This window comes from Guyanagaster necrorhizus, assembly GCF_019112545.1.
Source record: "Guyanagaster necrorhizus MCA 3950 unplaced genomic scaffold BT62scaffold_30, whole genome shotgun sequence".
In the NCBI taxonomy this organism is placed as follows: Eukaryota; Fungi; Basidiomycota; class Agaricomycetes; order Agaricales; family Physalacriaceae; genus Guyanagaster; species Guyanagaster necrorhizus.
Genome location: NW_025064909.1, coordinates 232,425 through 258,264, shown reverse-complemented (window position 1 = coordinate 258,264; position 25,840 = coordinate 232,425). Strand labels below are relative to the sequence as shown.

At 46.1% G+C, this 25,840-nt stretch overlaps 9 protein-coding genes across 9 annotated transcripts; 7 read left to right on the top strand and 2 right to left on the bottom strand.

Moving 5' to 3' along the window:
* Positions 1-7,120: 7,120 nt before the first annotated feature.
* On the top strand, positions 7,121-7,891 carry BT62DRAFT_1010586 (uncharacterized protein; the record flags this gene model as incomplete). Its single annotated transcript, XM_043177666.1, has 3 exons — positions 7,121-7,214; positions 7,273-7,589; positions 7,634-7,891. The coding sequence occupies 3 exons, from the start codon at positions 7,121-7,123 to the stop codon at positions 7,889-7,891; spliced, it is 669 nt and encodes a 222-aa protein (XP_043035817.1).
* Positions 7,892-8,387: 496 nt separating this feature from the next.
* BT62DRAFT_936161 (NAD(P)-binding protein) lies at positions 8,388-9,600 on the top strand. Its single transcript, XM_043187080.1, has 4 exons — positions 8,388-8,885; positions 8,939-8,979; positions 9,036-9,153; positions 9,211-9,600. Exons 1-4 carry the CDS (start codon positions 8,501-8,503, stop codon positions 9,525-9,527), a joined length of 861 nt encoding a protein of 286 aa, XP_043035816.1. The 5' UTR covers positions 8,388-8,500; the 3' UTR covers positions 9,528-9,600.
* Positions 9,601-10,322: 722 nt separating this feature from the next.
* Positions 10,323-11,967, top strand: BT62DRAFT_906173 (cytochrome P450; the record flags this gene model as incomplete). Its single annotated transcript, XM_043183625.1, has 3 exons — positions 10,323-10,571; positions 10,632-11,213; positions 11,278-11,967. 3 exons carry the CDS (start codon positions 10,323-10,325, stop codon positions 11,965-11,967), a joined length of 1,521 nt encoding a protein of 506 aa, XP_043035815.1.
* A 922-nt stretch (positions 11,968-12,889) lies between these two features.
* Positions 12,890-13,680, top strand: BT62DRAFT_996689 (uncharacterized protein; the record flags this gene model as incomplete). The annotated part of the gene is made up of 1 exon (XM_043190602.1): positions 12,890-13,680. The coding sequence occupies exon 1, from the start codon at positions 13,255-13,257 to the stop codon at positions 13,678-13,680; it is 426 nt and encodes a 141-aa protein (XP_043035814.1). The 5' UTR covers positions 12,890-13,254.
* Positions 13,681-15,529: 1,849 nt separating this feature from the next.
* Positions 15,530-17,666, bottom strand: BT62DRAFT_936151 (cytochrome P450). Its single transcript, XM_043187079.1, has 3 exons — positions 17,311-17,666; positions 16,677-17,255; positions 15,530-16,618 (listed from the first exon to the last, which is right to left on the bottom strand). The coding sequence occupies exons 1-3, from the start codon at positions 17,557-17,559 to the stop codon at positions 15,998-16,000; spliced, it is 1,449 nt and encodes a 482-aa protein (XP_043035813.1). The 5' UTR covers positions 17,560-17,666; the 3' UTR covers positions 15,530-15,997.
* Positions 17,667-18,199: 533 nt separating this feature from the next.
* Positions 18,200-19,939, top strand: BT62DRAFT_954981 (cytochrome P450). The gene is made up of 3 exons (XM_043188326.1): positions 18,200-18,599; positions 18,650-19,228; positions 19,282-19,939. Exons 1-3 carry the CDS (start codon positions 18,333-18,335, stop codon positions 19,864-19,866), a joined length of 1,431 nt encoding a protein of 476 aa, XP_043035812.1. The 5' UTR covers positions 18,200-18,332; the 3' UTR covers positions 19,867-19,939.
* BT62DRAFT_936150 (cytochrome P450) lies at positions 19,844-22,127 on the bottom strand. The gene is made up of 13 exons (XM_043187078.1): positions 21,881-22,127; positions 21,727-21,828; positions 21,646-21,673; positions 21,552-21,597; positions 21,451-21,502; positions 21,320-21,396; positions 20,983-21,260; positions 20,893-20,930; positions 20,791-20,841; positions 20,550-20,741; positions 20,252-20,493; positions 20,171-20,199; positions 19,844-20,117 (listed from the first exon to the last, which is right to left on the bottom strand). Exons 1-13 carry the CDS (start codon positions 22,106-22,108, stop codon positions 19,939-19,941), a joined length of 1,542 nt encoding a protein of 513 aa, XP_043035811.1. The 5' UTR covers positions 22,109-22,127; the 3' UTR covers positions 19,844-19,938.
* Positions 22,128-22,289: 162 nt separating this feature from the next.
* BT62DRAFT_973837 (NAD(P)-binding protein) lies at positions 22,290-23,915 on the top strand (the record flags this gene model as incomplete). Its single annotated transcript, XM_043189132.1, has 6 exons — positions 22,290-22,728; positions 22,783-22,865; positions 22,917-23,095; positions 23,148-23,191; positions 23,251-23,542; positions 23,595-23,915. Exons 1-6 carry the CDS (start codon positions 22,499-22,501, stop codon positions 23,913-23,915), a joined length of 1,149 nt encoding a protein of 382 aa, XP_043035810.1. The 5' UTR covers positions 22,290-22,498.
* A 312-nt stretch (positions 23,916-24,227) lies between these two features.
* BT62DRAFT_936147 (NAD-P-binding protein) lies at positions 24,228-25,783 on the top strand. Its single transcript, XM_043187077.1, has 9 exons — positions 24,228-24,395; positions 24,449-24,615; positions 24,673-24,708; positions 24,757-24,833; positions 24,896-25,095; positions 25,143-25,215; positions 25,265-25,320; positions 25,372-25,458; positions 25,523-25,783. Exons 1-9 carry the CDS (start codon positions 24,258-24,260, stop codon positions 25,628-25,630), a joined length of 942 nt encoding a protein of 313 aa, XP_043035809.1. The 5' UTR covers positions 24,228-24,257; the 3' UTR covers positions 25,631-25,783.
* The last annotated feature ends 57 nt before the right edge of the window (positions 25,784-25,840 follow it).

Below are 25,840 nucleotides of genomic sequence, written 5' to 3'. Positions count from 1 at the left end.
TTCAGTTGTGCTTACTAAGCCTTTTCCCGTGGTCTTGTGCTATGACTAAGCATAAATAGGGGTAAAAGAAATAGGGGTAAGAGAAAATCGTAACAGCATCACACCTTGGAAAATACTAAGTCCAAGTTGGACTTAGAAATGGTACCTCAAATGAGGCCAATTCTACATGCCACTAAGACAAGTATATTCTAAGACAGCTAGAGGCATAATACCATAGCCAGTTGTGGAGTATTGAGTAAAGATAGCATCATCCAGAAGCAGTAAGAAGAGAGACCCAATAATCTGTGGCTAGCACTGTGAGTTTTGACTCAAATGCCTAAGTCTAAATTTTCTAGGTATCAGGTGATCTAATGGACTTAGAATTGAGAGAAATAGAGTGGATAGGACTGGTTGACCAGGCCTGATTGATCAAGCTACTAAGAATAACTCAGAGGATTAAAACTCTGAGTAGACAGAAAGGAGTTAGGTACCCACAGGCACTGTAGGCTTAAAATAAAGCTGTGCAGTGGCCAGGCAGGTCTGGGCAAGCCTAGGAGAGTCCAGGAGTGCCCCCATTCTGGAATAATGGCATGATTCTGCTTTAAACAGAAGAAATATTATTTTGAATGCTTTATTTATAGATTCTGTACCTGTTGTTGGTGTATAAAAGAAGGGAATGGGAGGGAGGGGGAAATAGCAAGCAAGCGACCCACCCCCACATTCAGGCCTTCTAGTCCACTGTAGCTAGTTCCTGGGACAATGTATTTTGAGTTCTACTTTGACTTAGTGATTTATTTAAGTTGCTTTGTCACTTAGAGAGAATTGGATTGGAATAATAACTGTATTTTGGGTTTTGGATTAATTTTGGTTTCAAACTATAAGGGTTTCAGCATCAGAGTACAAGTTCTTCAGTTTTGAGGACTGCTAGCCAGCTAAGAGTGCAGCTAATCAAGCCTAAGTGCTTGATAGACTTAGTATTTGGATTTCAGAGTTCATTGGGTTTTGGAATATTTTAAGTTGATTTGGAGTGCAATTGTGCATTGATTCTAAGTCCTAATTATACTTAAACATTGCTATAAACTACTCTCATGAGTATTGCATCTTTGGAAGCAAGATAGAGTTGAATAACTGTCTTTATTGACTGTTTCTTTGATTTTACTTAAGACTGCAAGAGTGCTTCTATCATACTTGAAACAACTGACCTCAACTGTATTTGGTGACTGTGTATTGAGTGGTTAGGTGTTGGCATTTAAGAGTTCATTTCTTATTTGCCTCTCTTAGTCATTTAGCCATTATCAAGCACATCACTGGGTAGAAACTGACTTGAGTGAAGGAGCAATAGAGGCTATCCTCTCTCAGAAACAGGGTGGAAAATGATAACCAGTTGCCTTCCTCTCTAAAGCCCTAATGGTAACTGAGAGGAACTACAAAATCTATGATAAGAAACTACTTGCCATAATGCTCACCCTAGAGGAATGGCAACACTATCTTATCAGTGCTACTGAAACCTTCAAGATCTGGACAGATGATCAGAATCTTTGATATTTCCAACAACCACAGAAACTGAACTGACACCAGGCATGATGGGTGACAGAGCTCAGTCAATACATCTACACACTGCATCACAAAGTGGGAACTGCTAACAAGAAGGCCAATCTACTCAGTCAATGTGCTGATCATGACCAAGGCAGTAATAACAATGAGAGAGTGACATTGTTGAAGCCTGAATATTTCTGAGCCATGATAATGCCTACAGAAGAAGAGATATATGAGCAGATCAAGAGCACAACTAGAGATAACAGCAAATGGGATCAGCATATAGCCCCATCCCTAAACTACAAACAGGAAATAACAAAGGAAGGAGGAATGATCCAGTATGATAGACAGATCTATATTCCTTGAGATCAGACCCTACAAGAGGAGATCATCAGCATGTGCCACAATCATACCACTCAAGGGCATCCAGGAATAGTGAAAACCAAGGAATTAGTATTGCATGAATACTGGTGGCTAAAGATGGGACAAGACATTGAATGCTATGTGAAAGGTTGTGAAACCAGCCAATGAGGAAAGTCCACTATCCAAGCAAGGGCTGCCTCTCTTCATCCCAACAAAGTCTCAAAGTCACTGTGGACTCACATCTCAGTAGACATGGTGACTGGACTTCCCAATTGCAATAGCTATGATGCAATCCTCTTTATCATCAACTGGTTCTCTAAGGTGATCATCCCAATTGTCTGCTCAATGGAACTAACATCTGAAGAATGGGCAAAAATCCTTCATGATAAGGTCTATGCCAAATATGGCATGCCTCAAGTGGTAATCTCAGATCATGGACTCTAATTTGTATCCAAATTCCTGGATGATCTTTATCAACTTCTAAACATCAAATGCAATGCATCCACCATCTATCACCCTCAGACAGATGGACAGACCAAAAGGGTCAACCAAGAAGTTGAAAAGTACCTACAACTTTTTATTAATCACTGACAAGATGACTCAGTCAAATGGTTGGCACTGATGGCTTTTCAACACAATAACTGCATTCACTCTGCAATAGAGAAATCCCCTTTCTTTGTCAACTACAGGTGACACCCAAATATCACTCAAACAACATGATCTCACATGATAACACTGGCCTCCACCAACTTTGCCCAAACTATGATAAAAATCCATAATGAAACACAGATAGCTCTCAAAAAGGCAGCAGTAATAATGAAGAGACAGTACAATGCTCACTATCACCTGGCCTATACCTATAACATCAATGACAAAGTCTGGTTGGACACCATCAACCTTCATCTCCTGTGTCCAAAGCAGAAGCTCACTGACAAATGCACCAGCCCTTTCACAGTAAAAGAGAAAGTCAGCATCTCAGCATATTGTCTCTGACTGTCTACATATTAGCAAATTCACAATGTCTTTAATGAGACCCTGCTATTGCCCTATGTAGCACTGGCATTTCCTAACCAGGAACAACCTCCTGCACCACTGCCTGATCTGACTGACAATGAAGAACATTATGAGATCAATCAAATATTGGATCATAAATACCAAAAAGTCAAAGCACATAGCAGAGGAATGACAACAACAGTTGACTACCTGGTCAGCTGAAAAGGGTATAGACCAGAATCAAACCAGTGGGTAAATGAGAAGCAAATGGATGCAGCAGATGCCATATGGGATTATGAATTATCTCTGAATTAAGCCATCAGGATAATGGTCTTAAGAAGGAGGTAATGTTATGATTTTTCATGCTTTCATCTTTTTCATATGTATTAACTCCTATTCATACTTAGTTAGAGCACCTAGAATGAACACTTAGAACCATGAAAAAGGCTTAGTCATCACAACAAGCCAATCTATCATTGTTCTCTGATGCAGTGACCAGCTTTCAACAATGCACAATCAACCTTTTGTATACAGTAACAATGCCTAAGGACAACAGGCACCAGGACTTAGAAACATATGATAGGGAGTCATATATTTAGCTCAGCAATATACAGTATATAAGATGGCTTGCTCTTGCTGGTAAAACCCAGCTTCAAGCTAAAGTTTATTTATACCACTCTATCCTCAAGCCAATCACTAAGGCCTTATTGCATAACAATCCATATTCACATTAGTGAACTCTGTCTTTCCACTCAAAGTGCAAAGTGATATCAGTTTATCATGTGTCTAAGATCACATGCAGCTTGGGTCTAACAATGATGAGTCTTTTAGCATGTGAAAGGTTCTTCTCAGTGTACTAATAGTTCTCCTCATTGCTATATCTCTTGATATAGACTAGGAACCACTGGTTTCTGTTACAAATTTTGTCATTGAGAATCATGTTGATCTTATATTCATCTTTATCATCTATGATCACTGGCTTTGGCAGTGGCAGTGCCTCTTGGTTAGAGAATTCTGCTGTTCAGAATAGCTCAAGCAGATTCTCATTAAAGATGAGAAGGGTTTTTCACATCTTTGGAATGGATAATTTATAGGTCTCATCACCTACTTTCTTTATGATCTTGAAGGAGTCTCTAAATTTGTCATCCAATCTTTTTATCTTTCTGTCTATCTTCAGATTCTTCATATCCAGCATTACTAAGTCTCTTCTAATGCTTCACTGAGTTATTGGCTATGAATATTGCTTCAGTAGAGAATGAGGGTTGATGTTGAAAGTATTGCTGAGTCATATCCTATGATACAAAGGTTTCCATATGGTCAGCATTAAATATAAGTATATGCTGCTACTCTCACTCTACAGAGTATGTCTCAGGCTATCTCTACTATATTTTGAGCAACAGTGCTTATGTGTCTTTTAGTTAGAGATATGTACATAATAAAACACAGAAAAAGAATGATGTGACTGTGCTGAAGACTGACTCTTCAGATTTCTCATATCCTTTCATCTTCAGCATTAGTTTCCCATCTCATAGATTCCATATAGCAGTCAGCTTCATCATATAATACAATGTACAACCTATCCTTTTCACCACAAGACCAGTTATTCACCTTATTTTTATTAGCATTATACAAGTGAGAACTCTGAGAAAGTGGATGATAGTGAAGAACTGTTGGGAGCAAGCATCAGGATTCAGGAACAAGTTTCTCATCTTGTGCTTGTACACAGTCTAATATCCATCAATCTACTATTTTCTCAGATAGTGAGATGGCTCATTATTGGTGTGCTTTTTCTCTATCACTGAAGATTCCAATTATAAGACACTGTGCAAAAGTGAAAACCAAACAAGGCTATGTCAAAGTCTAAGGGCATCTTAGGGTGAGTACTCATAACTCATAGTTCTACAATAGATGTTTAATTTTTCTCTTGCTCATAAATAGAGCCAAAATATCAATCCATACCAAATATACACAGGGATTTGAACTCATATGTAGCAATGTTAACTGCTCCACCATATCTGAACACACACTGTAGATACTATTGAGGCTATGTTTCATCAATGGATCTGTCTTGTGTTATCCAATTGCAATTGACACATCACCCTATGAGAAAGAAGAGCTGACTTTGATGTCCATGCCTGGAGAATTTAAACAAGAACAGAAAAGTGTCAGGTCAATGACATGGGACCTCTGAGTCACTGACTGTGACAGTCAGCACTTCACCAGCTTTAGCATAGCATTCTATTTATATTAATTTACCACTTACTTTATACTTTGACATTTTGTATCTATCTTTACTTAACTCTGAACTTTCACTGACCCTACTCTGTCAGAATATACTCTCCTTTCAAGTTCAATATGCCCTTCTTCCAAACCATCAGCATTTAAACTCCAACAAAACCTTCTACACTTGCTATTCAGACAGTCATCCTGCAGGACATGAAAATGACATTGTGCAGATCCTGAACAATGGTAGCCAGTAGACAAAGCTGTGCTGAAGGAATGATTGAGGCATAGTCATAGAAGTGGTCTGATCAGGAAGCCTAAAGAGCATAGATTGGGTGATACTGCCATGCCTGGCTCATTGCTAGACTTTAGACAGTAGTGATGAAATGCTGAGAAGTGGCACCAAATGAATCAACAATGTGCAAGATGCACACCACCAAATCACTAATATCAAGTCACAATGTGGTTTGAGAGAGGAATGGTAACACCTAGATTCTCAGTATATAGAGAATGTAATGTTGATAGGGTGCAATAGAATGTAATTCAAAGATATATATTGTGGTTTACTGGGACAAAGTTGTCTGTGTCACTGAACACATCAAAATCTATCTCAGATGGTCTGCCTGATGCAGTTTCCAGACTGATATGATGCATCTGGTTGCAACTTATATACAAATACTAGCTGTTCTGAACTGTCTCAGTGTATTCTGACTGTCTGACACAAACTTTCAGTTGCTTTCTGGGGTTCTTACACAAAACAAAGTGACCTGGTCATCACAATACTATTCAAGTTGAGTCTATGACTTGAAGCTCTCAACACAACCCTTACTGTTCACTTGGTGGTGTTTTTGGGAGAGGTCAGAAACATGCCTTCCCTATCTCTGTACCACTATTTATACTTTCTGAATCCTGATATCTGACTAACTCTCCAATCTACTGACTAATAGACTTGCTGGCCTGGTCCAGTAGGCTAAACCCATCTCCTGACAGATATGAGCTCATTTGTGCAGTCTAGCAAGTATGTGCTTATATGCAGTTGTTAGGCAGTTATGAGCTCATTCACAGCTAGCCCAATCAGATGATCAGACTCTGCCCAGCCCTTACTGGCATACTGATCATACAAGTCCTCTGGATCTGGGAACCTCCCCTGCTAAATTTCAAGGCCTGCTAGTACTCCAGTTCCCACTGGATACTGAGATGATGCCCTTTGAGGGAGTTGGTCCTTTGCCAGGTAATTACTTGCTTATTATCTCTTACTGTGGCATAGGGCAACTAACCTGGTAGAAAATATATATATATATATCCAACTTTCCACCTGGTACAGTTGTCCAGCATATCAGTGATTGCAGTGGTGGTACACATGTCATATAAAGCTGGGGTCATTTGATGAGGAGAACAGCATTATGAATGTGGCATTCAAGTCAAAGGTAATTCAGAGGAGAATGAACATGCAAGAATCATCGTTCCCATAGTATTCACTGTACACCCATGCAAAGCATTCTGGCTACCGAAGCCACAACTGCCCCTGGCCTGCTGCCAGTCGTCGCTGTGATTGTTTTTTTTTTTTTTAATATGCATAGGATACAGGTGTATAACCGCCCTCATCAAGCCTGGACATCATCAAAAAATCATCTTGTTACCGCCGACATGTTCATGATGATTGACACTGCTAAATTTGTGAAACATGTCATCAAGTCGACATCGCTGATGTGCCTACCTTATCCATTCAGCACAATATGGTTTTGGAGAAATGCTCATTTATAAAACATGCACAGGTGAACCAGCATCTCTCAGAATACTCAACATCCTCACTCTTTGAACAGCTTTGCATCCTCAGGGTATTCCGAGCCCTTCATCTTTGAGCTATGGAGGTGCTGTGTAGGTATCAGTATGTTCACCATGCATTCTAGTTTGAAACATCATGTGCTGTATTCGCTGTCCTGGGACCATTATCTCATCCATGCCCATTCCTTAAATATCTGACCAGTTCAAATATACTGTCTACCGCACTTTTCTCCATCATCCGATGCCATTAACTTTGTGGAAAGAGCCAATAGCAGACGATACGCCAGTGGGGACTTCCGATGTCACTGGCACTGCAGGAGAGAAAGCTACCAGCTGTAAGTCCTTCTAGTACTATCAAGGCAGAGCGCAAGGGAATAATACTTTTCTTCAAAGGTTGGAGCGACCATCTCATCATGTGGACATCTATTGCAGTGCTATGCTCATCTCTGACCACACTGTTATTGACGACCTTGAGCGTCGTCAGATTCACGCCTAGCACACAGCACGGTTCAGCTTCATCCAAGCTGGGCGACCTAGCCAGTGCATCCACTTCGACTCAGAACACCTCGCATCATACTTCCGCCGTGAATTTCCCCGACATCGTGCCACAGGTAGAAACACACAGCCCTGGCTGCCTGGTGCAAGAGTGGTCCACCCATCTCGGTACCGTATTTCCTGATCATCGATATGTTGTGTCTTCGGACATGAGCGTTGGCTACTCCCTCTATCAGTGACTTGCCAAGTTTCTCTCTAGACATCAACGGTGCTCCTGTTCTACCACTTGGACTATGGGATGCAGTATTGCTCTTTGGCGTTATCCATCCCTCCGTCTAGCGATGGGTTTGACCTGGAGGTAAAGATAGAGAACAACACAGTCATGGAACTGGTCAGACCGGCTCATACACGTATCTTCTGGACAAGTCGCGCCGGAGAGAAAATCCCAGGTGGCCAGCATACCTATCCACTTTGGGGAGCCTTTCGGGACGGAGAGATTCCGTTGTCCTTCGGGTGAATTTTCGCTGTTCGAGCTGGCATGCCATTCGCCGTCGGCCAGCACGCGCTCTTGCCATGTTGAGGTTTGGGGAAATGGGGAAATTTCACGATCTGCTGGTGAGGACTCGGATGGTTTTTCACCCGATGCTGAGACTAATTAAAGCTGTCTAGGGGTGTATGTCGTGCAGGAGTGCAGTCTGAGGGAAGTAGAGGTGTAAGATGATATAGCCCATTGTCTATGCTGGTTATACATGATGTATAATTTTTTTCAATGCGCGGTAAGCGTCAGAACAGAGCGAAAATGGACTCTGAAAATTTGAGGTTGAACGCGTGGCAAACAGCTTGGTTACGGTACTCTCAGTTGACGATCGACGGATGACCTTACACGGAAGTTTGCTTCCGTGCTTATCAGTAAGCATTATTCATCTCGATCACACAGCTGACAGATCTTAGACAGATCTTGATAAGAATTAGGTATCAAAACACTCACGGATTCGTCATGCCACACCAGATTGCGAGATATCGTGCTTATTTAGTGTGCGTGGTGGCGGTGGACCATCATGACGAAAGCTTGCACTAAATCATATAAGAAACTGGCACAAGTTCATCATAACCATCTAACAACAATATGCCTTCACCCGCCTACAAATCATTCGCTCTCGTTGGCGCTAATGGCGCAGTCGGCAAGCAGATTTTCGACGCTCTCGTCGCAGCGAACGTCTCTTTCCTTGTCCTCACACGCAAATCCTCAGACTCTTCCGATACTCCGCTCCCCAATGTCAAGGTCGCCAAAGTGGATTACGAGGATACCGCAGAAGTATCTGCTGTGCTCAAGGATAACGGGGTCGACGTACTGATTTCAGCTATCAATGCGGTGGTAGGGGGCAAGAGCCAGTATGCTCTGGCAGATAGCGCCAAGGCTGCGGGCGTCAAGCTGTTCGTGCCGTCCGAGTTTGGGTTTGCCACTGTAGGGGCACCTGCGGGGTTGCTGAAGGACAAGGACGATTTTGCTAGTGAATATATGCTGCGCTTTGCTATTTGGACGTGGAGCTGAAGACAGCACTAGAATATCTCAAGAAGATAGGATTGCCATCGGCAAGGTTCTTTGTAAGCGTTCATTTGGTTTTTTTCTGCACTGGCGGTTTACTCACCGTTGGATGTAGACGGGATTTTTCTACTCTTACCTCCCCCCCCTCGTCGGATACATCGTGGACCAGAAATTCAGCATCGTCGGGAAGGGTCAATCGAAGGCGTCCCTCACCGCGCTTGAAGACGTCAGCGGTGAGTAAACCCACCATCCATTGCACCATCGCACTCTTGCTGATTTGATACTAACAGGTTTTGTGGTCTATGTTCTGACGCACCTGCCAGCTGAGCAGTTAAACGACAAGATATTCCGCCTACAAGGCGAGGGGCTGACGCTGGTGGAGGTTGCTGCTAGGGTAGGCCTTCCACCTAATCATGTCGACAAGCTTCCTGGGAACTTGGCCGTGTCGTTCTTGGCCCAACTGCAAGGACTGATTGAGAGTGGTGGAGGCTCTACTGGGTGGGATTACGAGGCAAACAAGGAAGGCGCGGATAAAGCTGGAAGTGCAAATGCGTTGTGGCCCGGGCATGAGTGGAAGGCCATAACGCCTGCCATCTTTAGCAAGTAGTGGGCTGTCGTTGATGCGCACTGATCATCAGTATCAATGTCGCCAGTCGTTCAAGGTCGATTATGAAATAAAGCAAGAAGTAACAATGAATTCTGTATTGACGTTAGTATGTTTTCCGAAGGTAAAGTATCGATTATACCGTTAACCAGTGTATTTTGAGATCAGTGGTGGAAACCGAACCTGGTGGAAGAAGTTTCACCTTCGGTAACTAAATGAAGTGCCAGAGCCACGGTGGAGCCGCGGGAAGCTCCGGTCGGCTTCCGGTTTTGGCTCAAATAAACTTGCACTCAACTTGCACTTCTTCCAAGTTCGAGGTAACACAGGATCGAGCTACTTCGTTCCTTACTCGAAACGATGGCTGTCTCCTCGACCCTTCACTGTATCTCACTCAATCAGGCATCCAGAAACTAACAATTCCAAAAACAGTTCTAATTTCCTAACCTTGGTCCGCCGAACAAGTTGAACAAAAAGTTAACAATTCGTTTTTTTTTCGTTCATCCATCCCCCCAGAATTGGTTTGATTTCTCCTTCAACCATGTCAAATTATCCATGTCATCTCAAAGGCACGAGACGCTGTCTAGAGCCCCACCTTCCCTGGCGACCATATGTTCATGCCAATCAATGGGCCGTGACTGTCTTGGCCTTCTTGGATACGTACCCGCTTGCTGCATGCGATTCTCTCTCCTGGATGCGGGTATTGTGCGAAAAAACGTGCCGGAGGGCGCAGCTGTCGACGTATATATGACAGTCCGCTCTCTGTTCTTCTTCCGGGAGAGAGGACACTCGCTAATTTCAATGTACGCCTCGGCAGCCCTCCCCCTCGTCCTTTTGCTCCTGTGCTGGTATCGGATCGCTATTCCTCCGCGAAATCTGCGACACCTCCCTCGAGTGGCCATCCTTCCTCTTCTTTGGAGCTATCTGCGTGGAGAGACCGAAGACTGTCGGATAAAGAGGCTCGTCTTGCCTTTTTCTAGGGATGCCGGTGAACAGGTTGTTCTCGTGTGGGTTCTGGGTCGATGGATGGTGCATATTTTGGATTTCAAGGTATGCTTCGCCCTCTATCGCTGTTCATCCTGTTTTCGTTGATAGCTTCCCCGCGATAAGCTTGCCCAAGAACTTTGTGACAATGTCGTTCTATTTCCGAAGGAGACTCCTGACGACGCGTCCCTGTTGTGGCGCTTCGTTGGTTCTGCCAGTCTTCTCATGTCCAATGGCGAGCAGTGGCGGAAGCAGTCTGTCTTGATCGACGAAGCCTTCAACGCTAGAATTCCTATTGCAGCCTTCACCTCTCTAGCTCATAATCTCTCCGCAATCGTGGGGAAGAAGAGGTCTTCCGTGACTTGGGACAAATACTCGCAGCGGTTCGCCCTTGACGCCGTTGGCTCTACGATCCTGGGCCACAATTTCAACGCCATGGAAACGGATAATCTGTTCGTCCAAGATTACAACGGTGTCATGGCGGAGATTGCCAATCCCATGTATGTCATCTTCCCTTGGATGGAGTGCGTCTTCCCCCGAAAGAAGCTCATCCGTCGGATCGATACCTTGGTCGACAAGTTCATGCAGCTTCTAACCGATAAGAAGGTGAATCCGGGAGATGACATGATGACTTTCATGCTTAAAGATCCCGCCATGTCGCATCGGGAGCTGCGGGATAATATGATCACACTGTTCATCGCGGGACACGTAAGAACCGCCTATTCTTTGCACGAACAGGCACTGGTACTGATTTTTTGGTAAACCTCATTAGGATACCGCCGCAGGCGCAATATCCACTCTATTCTATTTCCTCGCGCGACGGCCAGACATACAACGGCGCGCACGGGAGGAAGTTCTGAACGTTTTGGGCTCCGATCTCGATCTCGACCCCTCCATCGAACAGCTCTCTGGGGTTTCGTTACCGTATCTCACCGCATGTATCCGCGAAGCCCTGCGCATCAACACGCCTATATCCTACATCGTCCCCCGCCAGGCGAGCCGACCTGTCCAGCTCGGGCAGTACGCTATCCCCGCGCATACTTCCCTGATCGTGAATATTTACGCTATCCACCACGACGGCAGACAATGGGCGTCTCCGGACTCATTCATACCAGAAAGGTTCCTGGAGCGTGGATGGCAGAAGTCTGGATGGCTTCCGTTCGCTCTTGGTCCGCGTCAGTGCCCCGCGAGAAATTTTGCAATGTACGAGCAAAGGGCGCTGGCGGCGGTGTTTCTCAGGGAGTATCAGTGGGCTTTGCCGGAGCAGTCTGTCCATAGGGATTCGTTGAAAAACACCGTCTCGCCATTTGCTCTGACGTTGCCTCATAACTTGGAGCTCACGTTCACGCGAATCGAAAAAGTACAGAAGATGCCGTTAGGTGTCCCGAAAGATGGGGAGGAGAGTGATCATAGGAGCTTCCATGAGCCTCGAGAATTACTTACAGTGAATGATAGGGTTTAATTTAATACCGCATGCCAGCCTATGTACAATGTAAATACTAGTTTCTAGAGATCATTACATTGGATGTGAATCACGTAATGAATGATTACCAGGGCCTTTCGAGGCGTGTCATCGAAGACAAAGACCCAAGTGACGTGCAAATGAATTCACCAGAGCATCAGTTCGGAGCCAATAGCCAATAGTTATAAGGATCGCTGCTAAGAGGCCCATCGGTATCGACGCGGAACCTGCTATTCAATTTGAATTTCCTGTCACACAGGGCCCCGTCGAAATCCTGCCATGCTGTTGTCCTTCTTCCAGAGGGAAGATAAGTGACCGATTGCGCATTAACGAAGAGCTCGAGGGGATGTCAGTAATGTCATTATGTTGGGGAACCTGGTCGAGGGAGGATGTCCACCATTGGAGGCAGTCGTTGGTGAGACGGAAGCCGTTTGTGCCATCGAACGGAATAGGGATGATGATTTTTGATACTCCGGACAGCGAAGTGATAGGTGGCGCAGGTGATGTAGCGGGGCCATGATTAGCATAGAATAGACAGGGTTTGAGTGTGGGACTGACCAAGGTAAAAGTTCTCGCAATCTATGTTCAGTTCACGAGGTAAGAAGATCTCGACCAGTCTGACCGCCCTTGCCAGTCTTTGGAGGTGTTGGACTTTGGAGAATGGCGGTGGGGACCAGAGCTGAGTGAAGATGTCCAGAATGTTGGAATTTTCGCCAATAGTGATGATCAGACTGTAGAGCTGATGGATTGTGCATCCATAAAGCAGTCGAAGACTCCTGCTCTTCCCTGAAATAGGACGCGAATATGGCGAGCTTCTTCCAGGAACTCAAAGATAAAAATCGCGGAGCGTTGCACATCTTTGCCATGTCCAACATTTCACAGCCTGACTACGAAGCGCTCCGGAGCATTTCGGGGGACATGAATTGGTCATTCTTCGACGGCATTTTTACATCCTTTCCAGCCAGTAGACGTAAACCCAATCTAGGTTTCTACCGCTATACGCTTTCTCAAGCGACCTCGATCCCTCTCGAACCATTTTAGACGACAAACTCGAGAATATACTCTCTTCGCGTTCACAGGGACTATATGACTTCGTCTACCGCAAAAGAGGAAGTGGCAGCATCTACGATGGATGAGATGCTGATGTATGTAAACGAGGACGGGATCGTATAGGTGAATCCTAACTTGTCTGGTTAGACGTACTTTGACCACACCCGGCCACGAATCGATCCTGTCGTCTGTGTCAATGTTCTCAGCCTCTTCTATTCCTATGGTTGAGGAAATGAGATGAACCAGACATTGGAATGGGTGTACCAGGTTCTTCTCCATCGTGCTTACCTCCAAGGATCACGGTATTACGAGACAGCAGAGAGCTTCCTCTTCTTCCTCTATCGATTTATCGGCGGCTGTGATAACCCAGCCACCCATAGTCGTTTCTATCCACTCCTGAAAGAGAGAGTTATGGAATGGATTGGGACGGAAGGAGACGGACTTGCCTTGGCAATGCGTCTAATTGTGTGCAAATTTACAGATGTGAAAAATGACATCGACCTCCAGACTCTTCGAGGACTCCAGCGTGAGGATGGAGGATGGGATACCGGTTTAATATACAAATATGGGTCTTCGGGTCTGAGTATTCGGAATCGAGGTCTGACAACGGTAATGGCTATCCATGCTATCCAGCGTAGTAACTTCGCTAGTTCCTCACTATGAGACAACACGAGCGAGCCTTTAGATGACAGTAGTAAGTATTGTTGATTATGTTGTAGCTTATCGATCTCATCATTACGATGGTGTATCGGGCCTGCCGTATTCATTACAGTAGTTGTAGTTGTATGAATATGCGCTGGAGACAATGGTCACTGAGAACAGCTCCATCATCCGAAGAGGTCGTCCAGGTGTACCGTTATAGCCAGTAATCCTGCGTCTGTTTGAACAGTCAGCGAGAATTTCTAGATGAAAAGCGATGGAATTTGATCACCTTATTGCAGTACAACAACCAGACACGACCGGTCCAATACTTAGTGCTCGTCCGCGGATTCAGTTTCGCGCGACAGTGAAATACGCTAAAATTGCGTTTCAACGAAGCGGACGACTTGGCATGTAGATTTTATAAGGAAAATGAGGTGATCCTGACGCATATAGAAAAGACCTTGTTGACCTGTCACAGTAAAATAGCCAAAAAGCGACCGTTACAGTACTGTACGCCAGAGAACTGCGGAAACGTTCTGCCGCAATACGAATGACCCTTAGCATGTACAGCGTTGTGGCATCCTGTACTGATTTCAGTGTTTCATTGGTGTCAAATCGGAAGGATCTGACCTTTGGCAATAAAGGTATCCTTTCTGATACGATTAGATCGACCCTCCGTGGTAGGTACCATCCAGCCATGCTATCCAATGATGAACAAAAGGGTCACGAAGAACACTAGCACATACCGATGATCGTAGAGGTGCTAAACGTCAAGTCCTTGCTTGATTCTTGCATTGGAAGTCGGCTTTAGGTTGAGTCGGCGCAGCCTATCGCTTGCCCTTCAAGCGGCACTACCATCACCAATCGACCACTAATCCGAAAAGTTTTCTTCCATTTCCATGCCTAGAAATATGCGTAAGAACGCTGACAAGGGAAGAACGGACAGACTTGCTCACTGAGCCCGAAGTCTTTGCCCAAACTGGCTGGGAAGTAGATTCACGCCAGTTTGGGAGGACGAAAGGAATGTTACAGAAGGTGTGCTGACTGATATTGGCGTGCCATTCGGGGAAGACGCGTGATCTGACCTTGGCAACGACATGCATCCTTCTTTGAACTGCCAGTCCACTACAAGGTCGCATAGAACGGTTAGAGCATACGTTCACGGTACATGCTGGCCAGACATACAGTTCAATAATGAAAAAAGGTGTCGCGAAAAGTGGAAGGGTAGACTGACCATGGCGGAGCTGTTATCACTGATGATGTACCCAGCCGCTACTGCCAATGAATTGTCAGCCATTCGCAGTCGACCATATAAAAGGCCCTGTTCGCCACCAAAGATGCCTAGATCAAGCCTAAGAATCCTGGAAAGAGGAAGAGATGATAAGAGTGCTCACTGGGCTCCTCTCCGAACTGGCTTCCAGGCCTTTCCCGACGTCATCTAGGCTTTGCGAGGCAGAAAAATGTCGCAACAACGTGTACTAGCTGCTATTGGCATGAATTTGGGGGGAGACGCTGGAACCGTATCGCGGGGTTCGCTAGGCAAATGGACACGATGGGGCAAAGCTACGTTACCCGGGACGACGGAAAACTACGACCAGGTCCCGGAATCCTGCCCTAATGTGCACGTGACCCGACGCGTCTCCCGACTCAACGCGAGATGTGATGACGAAGAGAGCCGAGGTTGTTTGTTGACGTCAGCAAACAACTTTGCCGTCGACGGCCTCGACCTTCATTTTTCCCTCGTCGCTACAGTCTGATCCTTCATGGTTGACGCGGCTACAGCAGACACAGGTTCCTTCATTGTGACTCTACTGGTCGGAACGGGTATTAACAAATGACAATGCGCCTTGCTCAACGGGAGGCTAAGGTTCGTAAATCTGTGTATTAAGGCAGATTTCATTGACAAGCGTATCTCTAGAACCTTGAGCGATCCGATAATATCCAGATATCCATTGAAAACTGTGTTTTAGGAATCTTTAACCAAGCCCCCCCCCATCGATGAACGTGACAAAAATCTCTCGAGTCCAAGCATGCAAGCGTGCCCGAAGGACGGCTAACACTGAGCTGCCACTTGTGTTGCTTGTGCCAATACCAATAGTCGTACAGATGTCCTCGGTGCGTTCCTCTTCCCTTCATATTTACTTTCAGGGCCTGAAATCATTTCCACAGTACGGATGTCCGACCCTTGTGAATGTATGGCGACGTTCAATTGTGTTCCCACAAGAGCGACCTTTCTATGTTAATCCCAAACATGAGGTAGTCGCATGTAAATGTCATCATTTTTTAGCCAAAAACTGAACACCAACTAAGAACTCCTGCCCTCAAACTGATGCCAATTTTACTTCCATTTGGGAACGCCGACAATTTTTCTCTCTCCCTTTGAAATCTGCCTAAACGTCAGATCCAAGTCGTGGGGTAAGGTCAGAGCAAAGGGAGAGAACGCGTTCTTCAACGAATCCTTATGGATAGAGTGCTCAGGTAAAGACCACTCGTACTCCCGCAGAAACGTGGCTGCCAATGTTCTTTGCTCGTACATGGCAAAATTCCTTGCTGGGCACTGCCGTGGCCCCAGAGCGAACGGAAGCCATCCGGATTTCTGCCATCCTTGTTCCAAAAATCTTTCTGGGATAAAAGCATCGGGAGATTTCCAGCGTTCTTCGTCATGATGAATGGCGTAGATATTCACTATTAGTGAGGTACGTGCGGGAACGAAGTATTTTCCGAGCCGGACAGGTCGATTCGACTGACGAGGAACGATGTAGGAAATCGGGGTATTGATACGCATGGCTTCGCGAATACAAGCAGTGAGATACGGCAGTGATATCCCGGAGAGTTGTTCGACGGTTGGGTCAAGATCGTCGCCCAGTACTTCCATGATTTCCTCCCGCGCCCGCCGCTGCATGTCAGGATGGCATGCAAGAAAATAGAACAATGTCGATATCGCACCGGCGGCCGTATCCTGATAACGGATGGAAGTGAATTCAATGCCATCAAGTGCAAGTAACGACTAGGCTTACGTGTCCGCCGATGAATAACACGATCATGTTATCACGGAGCTCCTTGTGCGACATGGCGGGGTCCTTGAGCATAAAAGTCATCATGTCGTCTCCCGGATTGTTCTTCTTGTCAGTTAAGAGCCGCATGAACCTCTCGACCAAGGTATCAATCCGACGGATGAGCTTCTTCCTAGGAAAGGTACGCTCCATCCATGGGAAGATAAGGTATATAGGATCGGCAATAGCGGCCATGACAGCATTATACTCTTGGACAAATGGATTGTCCGTTTCGATAGCGTCGAAGTTGTGCCCGAGGACCGTCGAACCCACCGCGTCGAGGGCGAAACGTTGGGCATATTTATCCCATTGCACAGTGCGGCACTTTCCCGCAATGGCGGAAAGATTATGAGCGAGGGATGTGAATGCTTGGACGGGGATTTTGGTGCTGAATGCGTCGTTAATCAAGACGGACTGTTTTTGCCACTGCTTGCCATTGGACATGAGGAGACTGGCGGAACCCACGAAACGCCATAAGAGAGAAGCGTCGTCCGGAGTTTCTTTAGGAAACAGAGCGGTGTTATCGCACATTTCTCGAGCCAGCTGTTTACTTGGCATCAACGATAGTATAAGGACAGGTGTAGGAAGTTGGCCGTACTTCGAAATTCAAAATGTGCACCATCCAACGGCCAAGGACCCACACTAGAACAACATGTTCATGGGTGTCCCTCGAAAATGGGACGATGAGCCTCTTGATCCGACGATCTTCAGACTCTCCAGTCAAATAACTGCAAAGGAGAGGAAGTGTCGCGACACGGGGGAGATGTCGCAAGTGGGAAGGAGGAACTGTGATTCGATAGCAGCACAATATCAGGATAAATGCTGCGATTATAATCCAGATATACATCGAGAGAGATGTGAAGAGACTATCAGCTGTAAGCGATTTAAATGTATCTCAGCACATCATCGTATGCCACACTCCGTAGCAATGTACACGTTAGTCATAGAAGAAGCAGGCGCCGGCAAGTAAGCCATATCTGAATAGAAAGGGAAAAGGTTGTCCCAGGATCACACGGTCGTCGAGGAAGATTATATATGGATAATGAATCAGCCAACATTAGCGCCCCGGGAAACTAAATTATCATCAACTATGAGGGACGAACCAATTCTTGTGGAACATTCATAACCGCTTCCACGTTGTCGTGAACTTGACGATTCTCAGGGTGATCAACTGGTTCTACCGGTAACGAGTACGGGAATCAGCTCAAATACAATTGACCCAAATCCATAAATAAATTCTCGTCGGTTAGCTATCCAGGAAGTGCGAGGCCCGGCGCCCAGTGCTGATGGCGAAGTTTGAACGCAGGATCGACCGTAATCACCGAGACAATTTTGCCTTCCCACGACTTGACTTCGAGCGCTTTGATGGATGCTATTTTTATAGCCATCCTGCACCCCTTGACTGCATATGTACTAGCCGTACTACCACGTGCAAGTGCCCTTGCGCCATCCCAAACACGGAAACGGTTGTCCCAACATGTATTTCCTGCAGCAAACTTTGTCGCCAGTCCCGCAACCCGTCTTGCTCTGGGCTCTGGAATCACTTCTGCCTTCTTTTCGCGGTATCCTAATACTTTCACCATCCTTTGAATTTTATCGCTGCGGTACAAAAGAGAAAGCATGAAATCTCACAGCATCAGTATTTCCATCGCTCTCGTTACCTGCTCGATTCTCCTGTATCTATACAGCCGTCTATTCCGTTGTCCCTCTCGTTTGCGGCATATTCCCCAGGTCCCTTTGCCCCCACTGATCTTGAGCTTTCTATCAGGAGAAAGCGAGGATATTCGAATTCAGAAAGTGATCCTACCTTTTGCTCGGTCCTGCCGCACTGGGATAGTTGTCGTATGGGCGCTTGGATCCTGGTATGTCCATGTCCTAGATTACAAGGTAAGTGCTACTAGCTATTTCAGTTTGCATACTGACATTGCCATGCCAAGTTCGCCAAAGAACTCATGGAAAATAAATCTATCCGCAAGGAGCAGCCTAATGAGGATATGCTCTTTTGGCGTTTCACCGGCCGACATAACATCTTCTTTGTCGAAGGAGACGAGTGGCGGAAACACTCCTCTGTTGTAAGGGCATCGCTCCATGGCAACGTTCCGATCGACACTTTCTGTGCCCTGGGCAGGACTCTTTTCTCTCTGCTCGGTCAGGGAGGATCCTTTTGCTGGAGTGACATTTCGCATCGTATCACACTTGACGCCGTTGGAATCGCCGTAATGGGCCATAATTTCAACGCCCTTGAGCATCCGGAGAGCACCTTCGTCCAAATTTACCGGCACGTAATGCAAGACGTATCTCGCCCATTATATGTTGCTTTTCCGACTCTCGAATGGTGGTTTCCGCGCAAAGACGTAGTCCAGAGAATGGATAACCTCGTTTCACTTTTCCTCGAGATCCTTGAAGAGAAAAGGGGACGGCCTGGCAATGACTTTATCACCTACTTGATTCAGACTCCAGGCATGACGGAAGCTGAATATCGAGATAGCATTGTTACCCTCTTTATGGCTGGCCATGTAAGCTTCCATATCTGCGAACTCGTTCAACGTTTATTGATTCCTTTAACTAGGATACAACTGCAGGCGCACTTTCAAGCTTGATCTTTTACTTTGCATTTTTCCCGACATACCAGGCTCGAGCTCGGGATGAAGTTCTGAGTGTCCTAGGACCCGACAGTGACCCGAACATCCCGGATTTCGATAAAATGCCTTTCCTGCAAGCATGCATTCGGGAATCTATGCGTATGAATAGCCCGTCGACAGTCACCATTCCCCGAGTCTCCTCCGAGACCCTGCACATTGGTGGTTATGCTTTGCCCGCAGGCATACCAATCGTCCTTAATATCCACGCCGTCTTGCATAACAGTCAGACATGGAAAGACCCGGGTGCGTTCAATCCAGAACGCTTCATCAGTGCCAACAGCACTGACGATGGGAAATGGATGCCCTTTGGGGCGGGACCGCGGCAGTGCCCTGCGCGTAATTTTGCACTCTATGAACTTCGCACGTTATCGTGCATGCTCCTGCGGGAATACCGGTGGAATTCACCACAAGAATCGATTCATTCCAGTGGGAAGTTGAAGAATCGCTTTTCTGCGTTTGCTTTAAACCTTCCGTATGACCTGTACATCAATTTCGTTCGCATTACAAAGTAGTATTTATTCCTTTGAATCGGATACGCCGATCAATTTGTAGTAAAAACGAGACATTCAAATTGGTATACAAATTCAATCCGAAACAACGCTAACCCTGAGTGGGAGCTGGGCGCCCTCCTGTTCTCGACCTCGAACCATCGGTTTGATGGTGTTTCCCCCAACGTGGTAAAAGTCGAGATCTAGTCCCTCTACTTCGGCGAAAGTAAAGTTACGCACAATCGTAGAGACCACGGTCTTGAATTCCACCAGAGCTTTACACATAAAGTTGAGACAACGAATGTCGAGAACATGGTTAGTGACGCACCAAATGAACGTCCCAGGCAAACCTTTGGCCTGTAACAGAGATAAAGTCAGTCTATTGTGAGAGCACCAAACACGAGCTGACCCATCGCCAAATGTAAGCACATGGCCTTGAGCTCGTATCCAGTCCACGGCCTTGGGAAGCATATCGGCTTTAATCCAGCGATCCGGGTTGAAAACATCGGCATCTTCACCCCATATCAACGGGTTACGATTAATCCCATCTCGCACAGGGATATCTATCAGCGTTCCAGCTTGGACTTCGATCTCGTATATATTCGTTCCTTTTAAGGGAATTTGAAGGGGTACGACGGTATCTTTCACAGCCTGAACAGCGGTCGAGCGATGAGAAACAGTATGATAATCAAAAAGAAAATACGTACAGCGCGACTGATCTCTGTCAGAACAGCCTTGGTCCTCATAGTCTCCCGCGTGACAGCCTCGAGATACGGAAGTGATGAGTTAGCGAGGTCCTCGTAAGTGGGTTTACGCCCATGCGCAACTTCGAACTCTATCAATTCTGTGCGCAGCCGTGTTTGAATCCTCGGATTGCGAGCCATTTCATAGAAGCATTCCTTCAAGCACAGGTAAGTTAGGTTCAGGAAGGCAGGACGACAGTCATACAGTAATGACATTGGCCGTCGTCTCTGACCCGGCAAAGAGAATACCAATAATCTGTCTTGAAGTCAAAACTAAAGCTTCGTTTGGACCGGAAAAGTCACTCACTTGCGCAACAGCGACATCCGGGGCAACTTCGCTCTCCGCTAAGGCGATGAATGAGCTGATGGTTAATAGAAGAAGAAATCATTCTCATACAGAGAGAGTTCAGCAGTTTCGCATGCATTCCAGCGGCCCCCTTGCCCGACAATACATTCCTCGCAACAGCTCCCAAGGAGCTACGAAGATCGTCACACCAACGCTTCATCGGAGAAGGAAGGCGAAGAATAATAGGGAACCGAGAGGCAAATGCAGAGAGGATGATATCTGATAGTTTACCAGCAGGAGAGTCTGTTATCTTGTGAAGTAGGGTAGGAATATCACTGTTCGAGGTACTAATGTCATACATGAACATTGTCATACTGATGGCGTCCAATCTGGTTAGAACGCAGATCAGTATCCGCAGTCGAAGAGCAATATGGATGCATTGTCGTACGTAAGTCGATGAACTTCTGAGGTCACGTCGAAAACGAGGCTCCCGCCTTCCAATTTCTGTTCCCATTTATCCTTGAGCTAGCAGTATGGATGATTAGTGAAAAATCCAGATCTTCTGGAGGTTATGCTCACTCGTTCCACCAGGTCAAAGAACACATGGGAAACTTCTTGAATCGACTGGTTTCTGTAGATCAGTTAGACACCATTAGGCGAGAGATGACGAAGTTCTGTACGTGAATGGTACATTCAGATATTTGCGCATTTTCTTGTGCTCTTCCCCTATGTACAAATGTGAGAGCAAACACGAAATTCCCAAAAGCCACCCACCTTCGGCGCAGAAAAGACCACGACCAAACTAGCGCAGAGAAAGATAAGAACAAGAAAATTAACCCGTAAGCAAGAACGAACGAAAAGCTCAAGCGCAACCCTATCACTCGAATTGCGCTCGAAGTCCTGATTATGAAGTACATGATTGAGACCTTTCGGGTCTCCAACGATGAGTCGAGGTTCCTAAAACGCGATCTTGAGTGAGCGCTCATCGTGCAGCTAACAGAATACTTACCCAGAAGGGACCAGATAGTCGGTATGTAGGCCCATATTCGCGAGCCCATTTATTATGTCGAGTACCAATTGGCGCCCGGTCAAGATCCAATGCGTGGCCAAGGAATAAACTCGGAGCTGGTGGTCCAGGGACTTTAGCCAACGACGGAGGTGCTCTCCACCACGACCACCATCTGGAAAGTATAAGGGTAGCTGCAAGAATTCCTACTAAGACACTGAAAGATGACATGAGAGTAAGTAAATATGCATGCACCGGCGTGCACACCGAAGAGCACCCCCTTCCTTTCCGAGTTGACCGAATAACCCGGGGTCCGGGGTCTAGGGACCGAAACCACGCCAATTTAGACATGCCGAGAGTGGTATCTTTGAAAAAGGTGATTGATACCGGCCGCCGAGTCTCGAAATGACCATCAGATTCTTCCCGCCCTTTATGCTTTCGGTGGCACTTGAATCGCACAATTGTCAAGCTTAGCGCGACGTGGTTAATTTCCGTGGAGCCCGGGGAGCTCCTACCAGCATTTGGATCTTACCTTTTTCTTTCTCACGTCTACAGGACACCAGGCTTTACCACTGAAAACGACATAATATTTCCTCTTAACTCACTTCATACATTTGGGAGATGCCTCAGATTCTCAATCCTAGAGTCGTATTTAGTTCTATTCCAGAAGGTCCACCTGATGCGGAGACGTTCACTTATCTGGAAGATGAGAACATCGACATTGAAACAGTCGACCTCGACGGTGGGATCCTTGTGGAAATACTGGCGCTTAGCCTGGATCCATACATGCGTAATCGAATGAGGCCCATCGAAGAACCTGGAGATATGCCCGCGTTCGGTATGAATGATACGTGAGTCTTACACTACCGTTTCTATTATGATGACTTAGCCGCCTATGCTCTCAGTGTCACAGGCTTTGGTGTCGGCCGCATTTTAAGGTCTGAGGGGGACGGGATTGAAGCTGGGGGCCATATATATGGATTCATGCGTATATTATTCCACTCGCGGTTCACGAATTAATGTTCTCATAGAGAGATAGCCTTCAAGAAGTTTGTCGTCTTTCCGACTACGACTGCTATGTCCTTGGAAATGTCAGGACTTGGCCTGAAAGTCCTCAGCAATCCCTACGGACTCCCGTGGCATTACTTCGTTGGCGCCCTAGGTATGTCTGGACAGACGGCTTACTATGGGTTGAAAGATCTCGCATCACCTATATCCGTAAGGCGTTTTATTTCCGAGAGTTTATCTGATTCTGACGGAATACTTCTAGGGTCAAACTCTATTCGTTTCTGCTGCGTCCGGTGCAGTCGGCCAGTAAGCTCATTCTTTCAATTCGTACACACACGCACGCACTTACTCTGAACCACGGAAAGTCTGGTAATACAAATAGCAAAGCTTCAAAAGCTCAAGGTCATTGCCTCGTGTGGTAGTGATGAGAAGGTTGCACTCGCCTTACGCCTAGGGGCCGATCATGCTTTCAATTATCGGTCTTCTAATATTTCGGAAGAGCTGCGAAGACACGGACCAATTGATATCTATTTCGACAACGTAGGGGGCCCTACTCTCGAAGCTGCCATCGAAAATGCCAATATGCATGCGCGTTTCGTCATTTGTGGGATGGTGAGCCAGTACAACTCCAAGTTGTCAGACTCATACGGTGTTCGGGTATTGGATTTCTCACGTTTTGTCCTACGCATTTCTAAGAATCTACGAACAGAACCTCTGGCTGCTAAGCCGCTATAGAATAAGGCGCGTATCATATTCCTGGTACACTGCTAAACTCTATATATTTTGCACTTGCAGGATGGAAGGGATGGTAATGACTGATTGGGCCCCAAAATACGAAAAGGAATTCTTCGACACAATTCCTCGCTATCTGGCTTCCGGCGCCATCAAGTACGTCTTTCATGAATACAAGGGACTGGAAAGCACTTCCCTAGCCTTCGCCAATATGCTAAAGGGTGAGAACACGGGGAAGACGGTGATAATTTTAGATGAAGATGTGGCCAGGCCGGCGCAGGGACAGAAAGAACAATGATATCTCCGCTATCGGCCCTCGGCTTCGCGTACAAGATCTTGATACACATAAAACATACGCTGGGCTTTGAAGCTTGAATACTGAGAGCATGAGGTGTGAGATCAGCAAAACACAAAAAATCAATGGTTGAAAGTGAGGCCATATGGTTGAAAGCGAAGTTCTCACTAGTGGCTAGCACACCAAAATAGGCCCGAACTGAGTTCGGCGTCGGCTCCGGTAAAGTCGCCGCTTCTTTCACTGGTGGGAATAAAGCATGGGAAAGGCATGGTTCTGGCCTGACATCTTCTCGCCGTCAGCATATAGGCGCCCTGCCTTTTCCTCTTACTTCGTTGACATCCAGATATGGGTGTTGTGCAGTCATTCGTCTCGCAGACATGGCCCCCAAAACCAAAATTCTCGGTTGATGACATTCCTGACCTTTCTGGGAAGGTGGTCATCGTGACGGGAGGGAACACGGGTGTTGGATTTGAGACGGCGAAAGTGATTTATCTTGTGATGTACTCCTTGACGACGACTGATCGTTTTATTCACAGGCCATTTTGCCGCGCAACGCCAAAGTTTACTTGGCTTGTAGGAATGAAACGAAAACCAACGTCGCTATAGAAAAGCTTCGTGAAGCCACTGGAAAAGACGCTATTTACTTGCCTCTGGATTTAGCAAGTTTCAAATCCATTCAAGCTGCCGCCAATAACTTTTTAAGGTTCGTTCTAGCGAAATCTAAAACCTCAAGATACTTATCAAAGCAACAATCCTGTAGCAAAGAAAAGGAACTCCACATCCTTTTCAACAATGCGTATTTTGATATTTTCCCTGGAGATTCGATGGGAAGCTAACAGCATCTCAGAGGGGTTATGGAACCTGACATCGCCGAATTAACTAATGAAGGATACGATCTCACCATCGGAGTCAATGTACTCGGTGCGTAGCTTCAGTATTCTTACATGGTCGACTTCCCAGCCTTGAGGATATCTACATCACAGGCCATTTCTACTTTACGAAGCTTCTTCTTCCGGCACTACTAGCGGTGGCGCAGAACTCTGATGGACTGATCAAAGCCCGGGTTGTAAACACTGCATCGTTCGCAACTGAGCTGGCTAGCAAACTTGATTATGAAGCCTTCAGAGATAGCCCTGCTCGAAAGAAACTGGGCACAGTACCTCTGTATTATCAAAGCAAATTCGTGCGTCTGTTCATGTGCTGTAAAATATCACCTGATGTGTCCTACAGGCCAATCTGGTGTACTCCACCGAATTCTCGCGTAGATACGGAGAACAGATTGTTTCTTCTTCTGTGAATCCAGGTTTGATTTCTCTTCCGTGTACCATGCAATAAATCAAAACGTGGAACAGGTAACCTTGCAACGGAACTTCAACGAACCCTTCGGGGAATGAAACGCTTCATGATCGTACGTGATAGTACAGCTCCGCCTCTCCTCCACTCAATTCATTCTCGCTAGTCTCGCATTCTATACCCGGCCCCATACGGCGCTTTAACGCAGCTGTACGTAGGAACATGTGTGGAAGGTGCGACGTTCAACGGAAAGGTAAGCGCTTGTTCCTAGAATAACACTGACACCCCGATCGATTAATGATGGGGGTCCAAATTAGTACTTTGTTCCCTGGGCGCGTCCCTCGAAGCCAAGTCCTGCTTCTCAGGACATTCAGACGGGGAAGCGGCTGTGGGATTGGCTGGAGGATCAAGTGAAAGATGCTTGATTTCGGGTGATACATGTTCCCCCGGCTCCGTGGACGTTGTTGATCGTAAATCAAGGTCTAGCCCAGCTACATCTTAACCTCAAACGCCTACAAATTGATGGGAACTTTGAATGATATTAGTCGATTACCCCTGGACTCATTGTGATGGAAGGCTCCACTTGATGTGAATGTATTTATAGGGTATGCTATAATGGTGATAAATAAGACTTT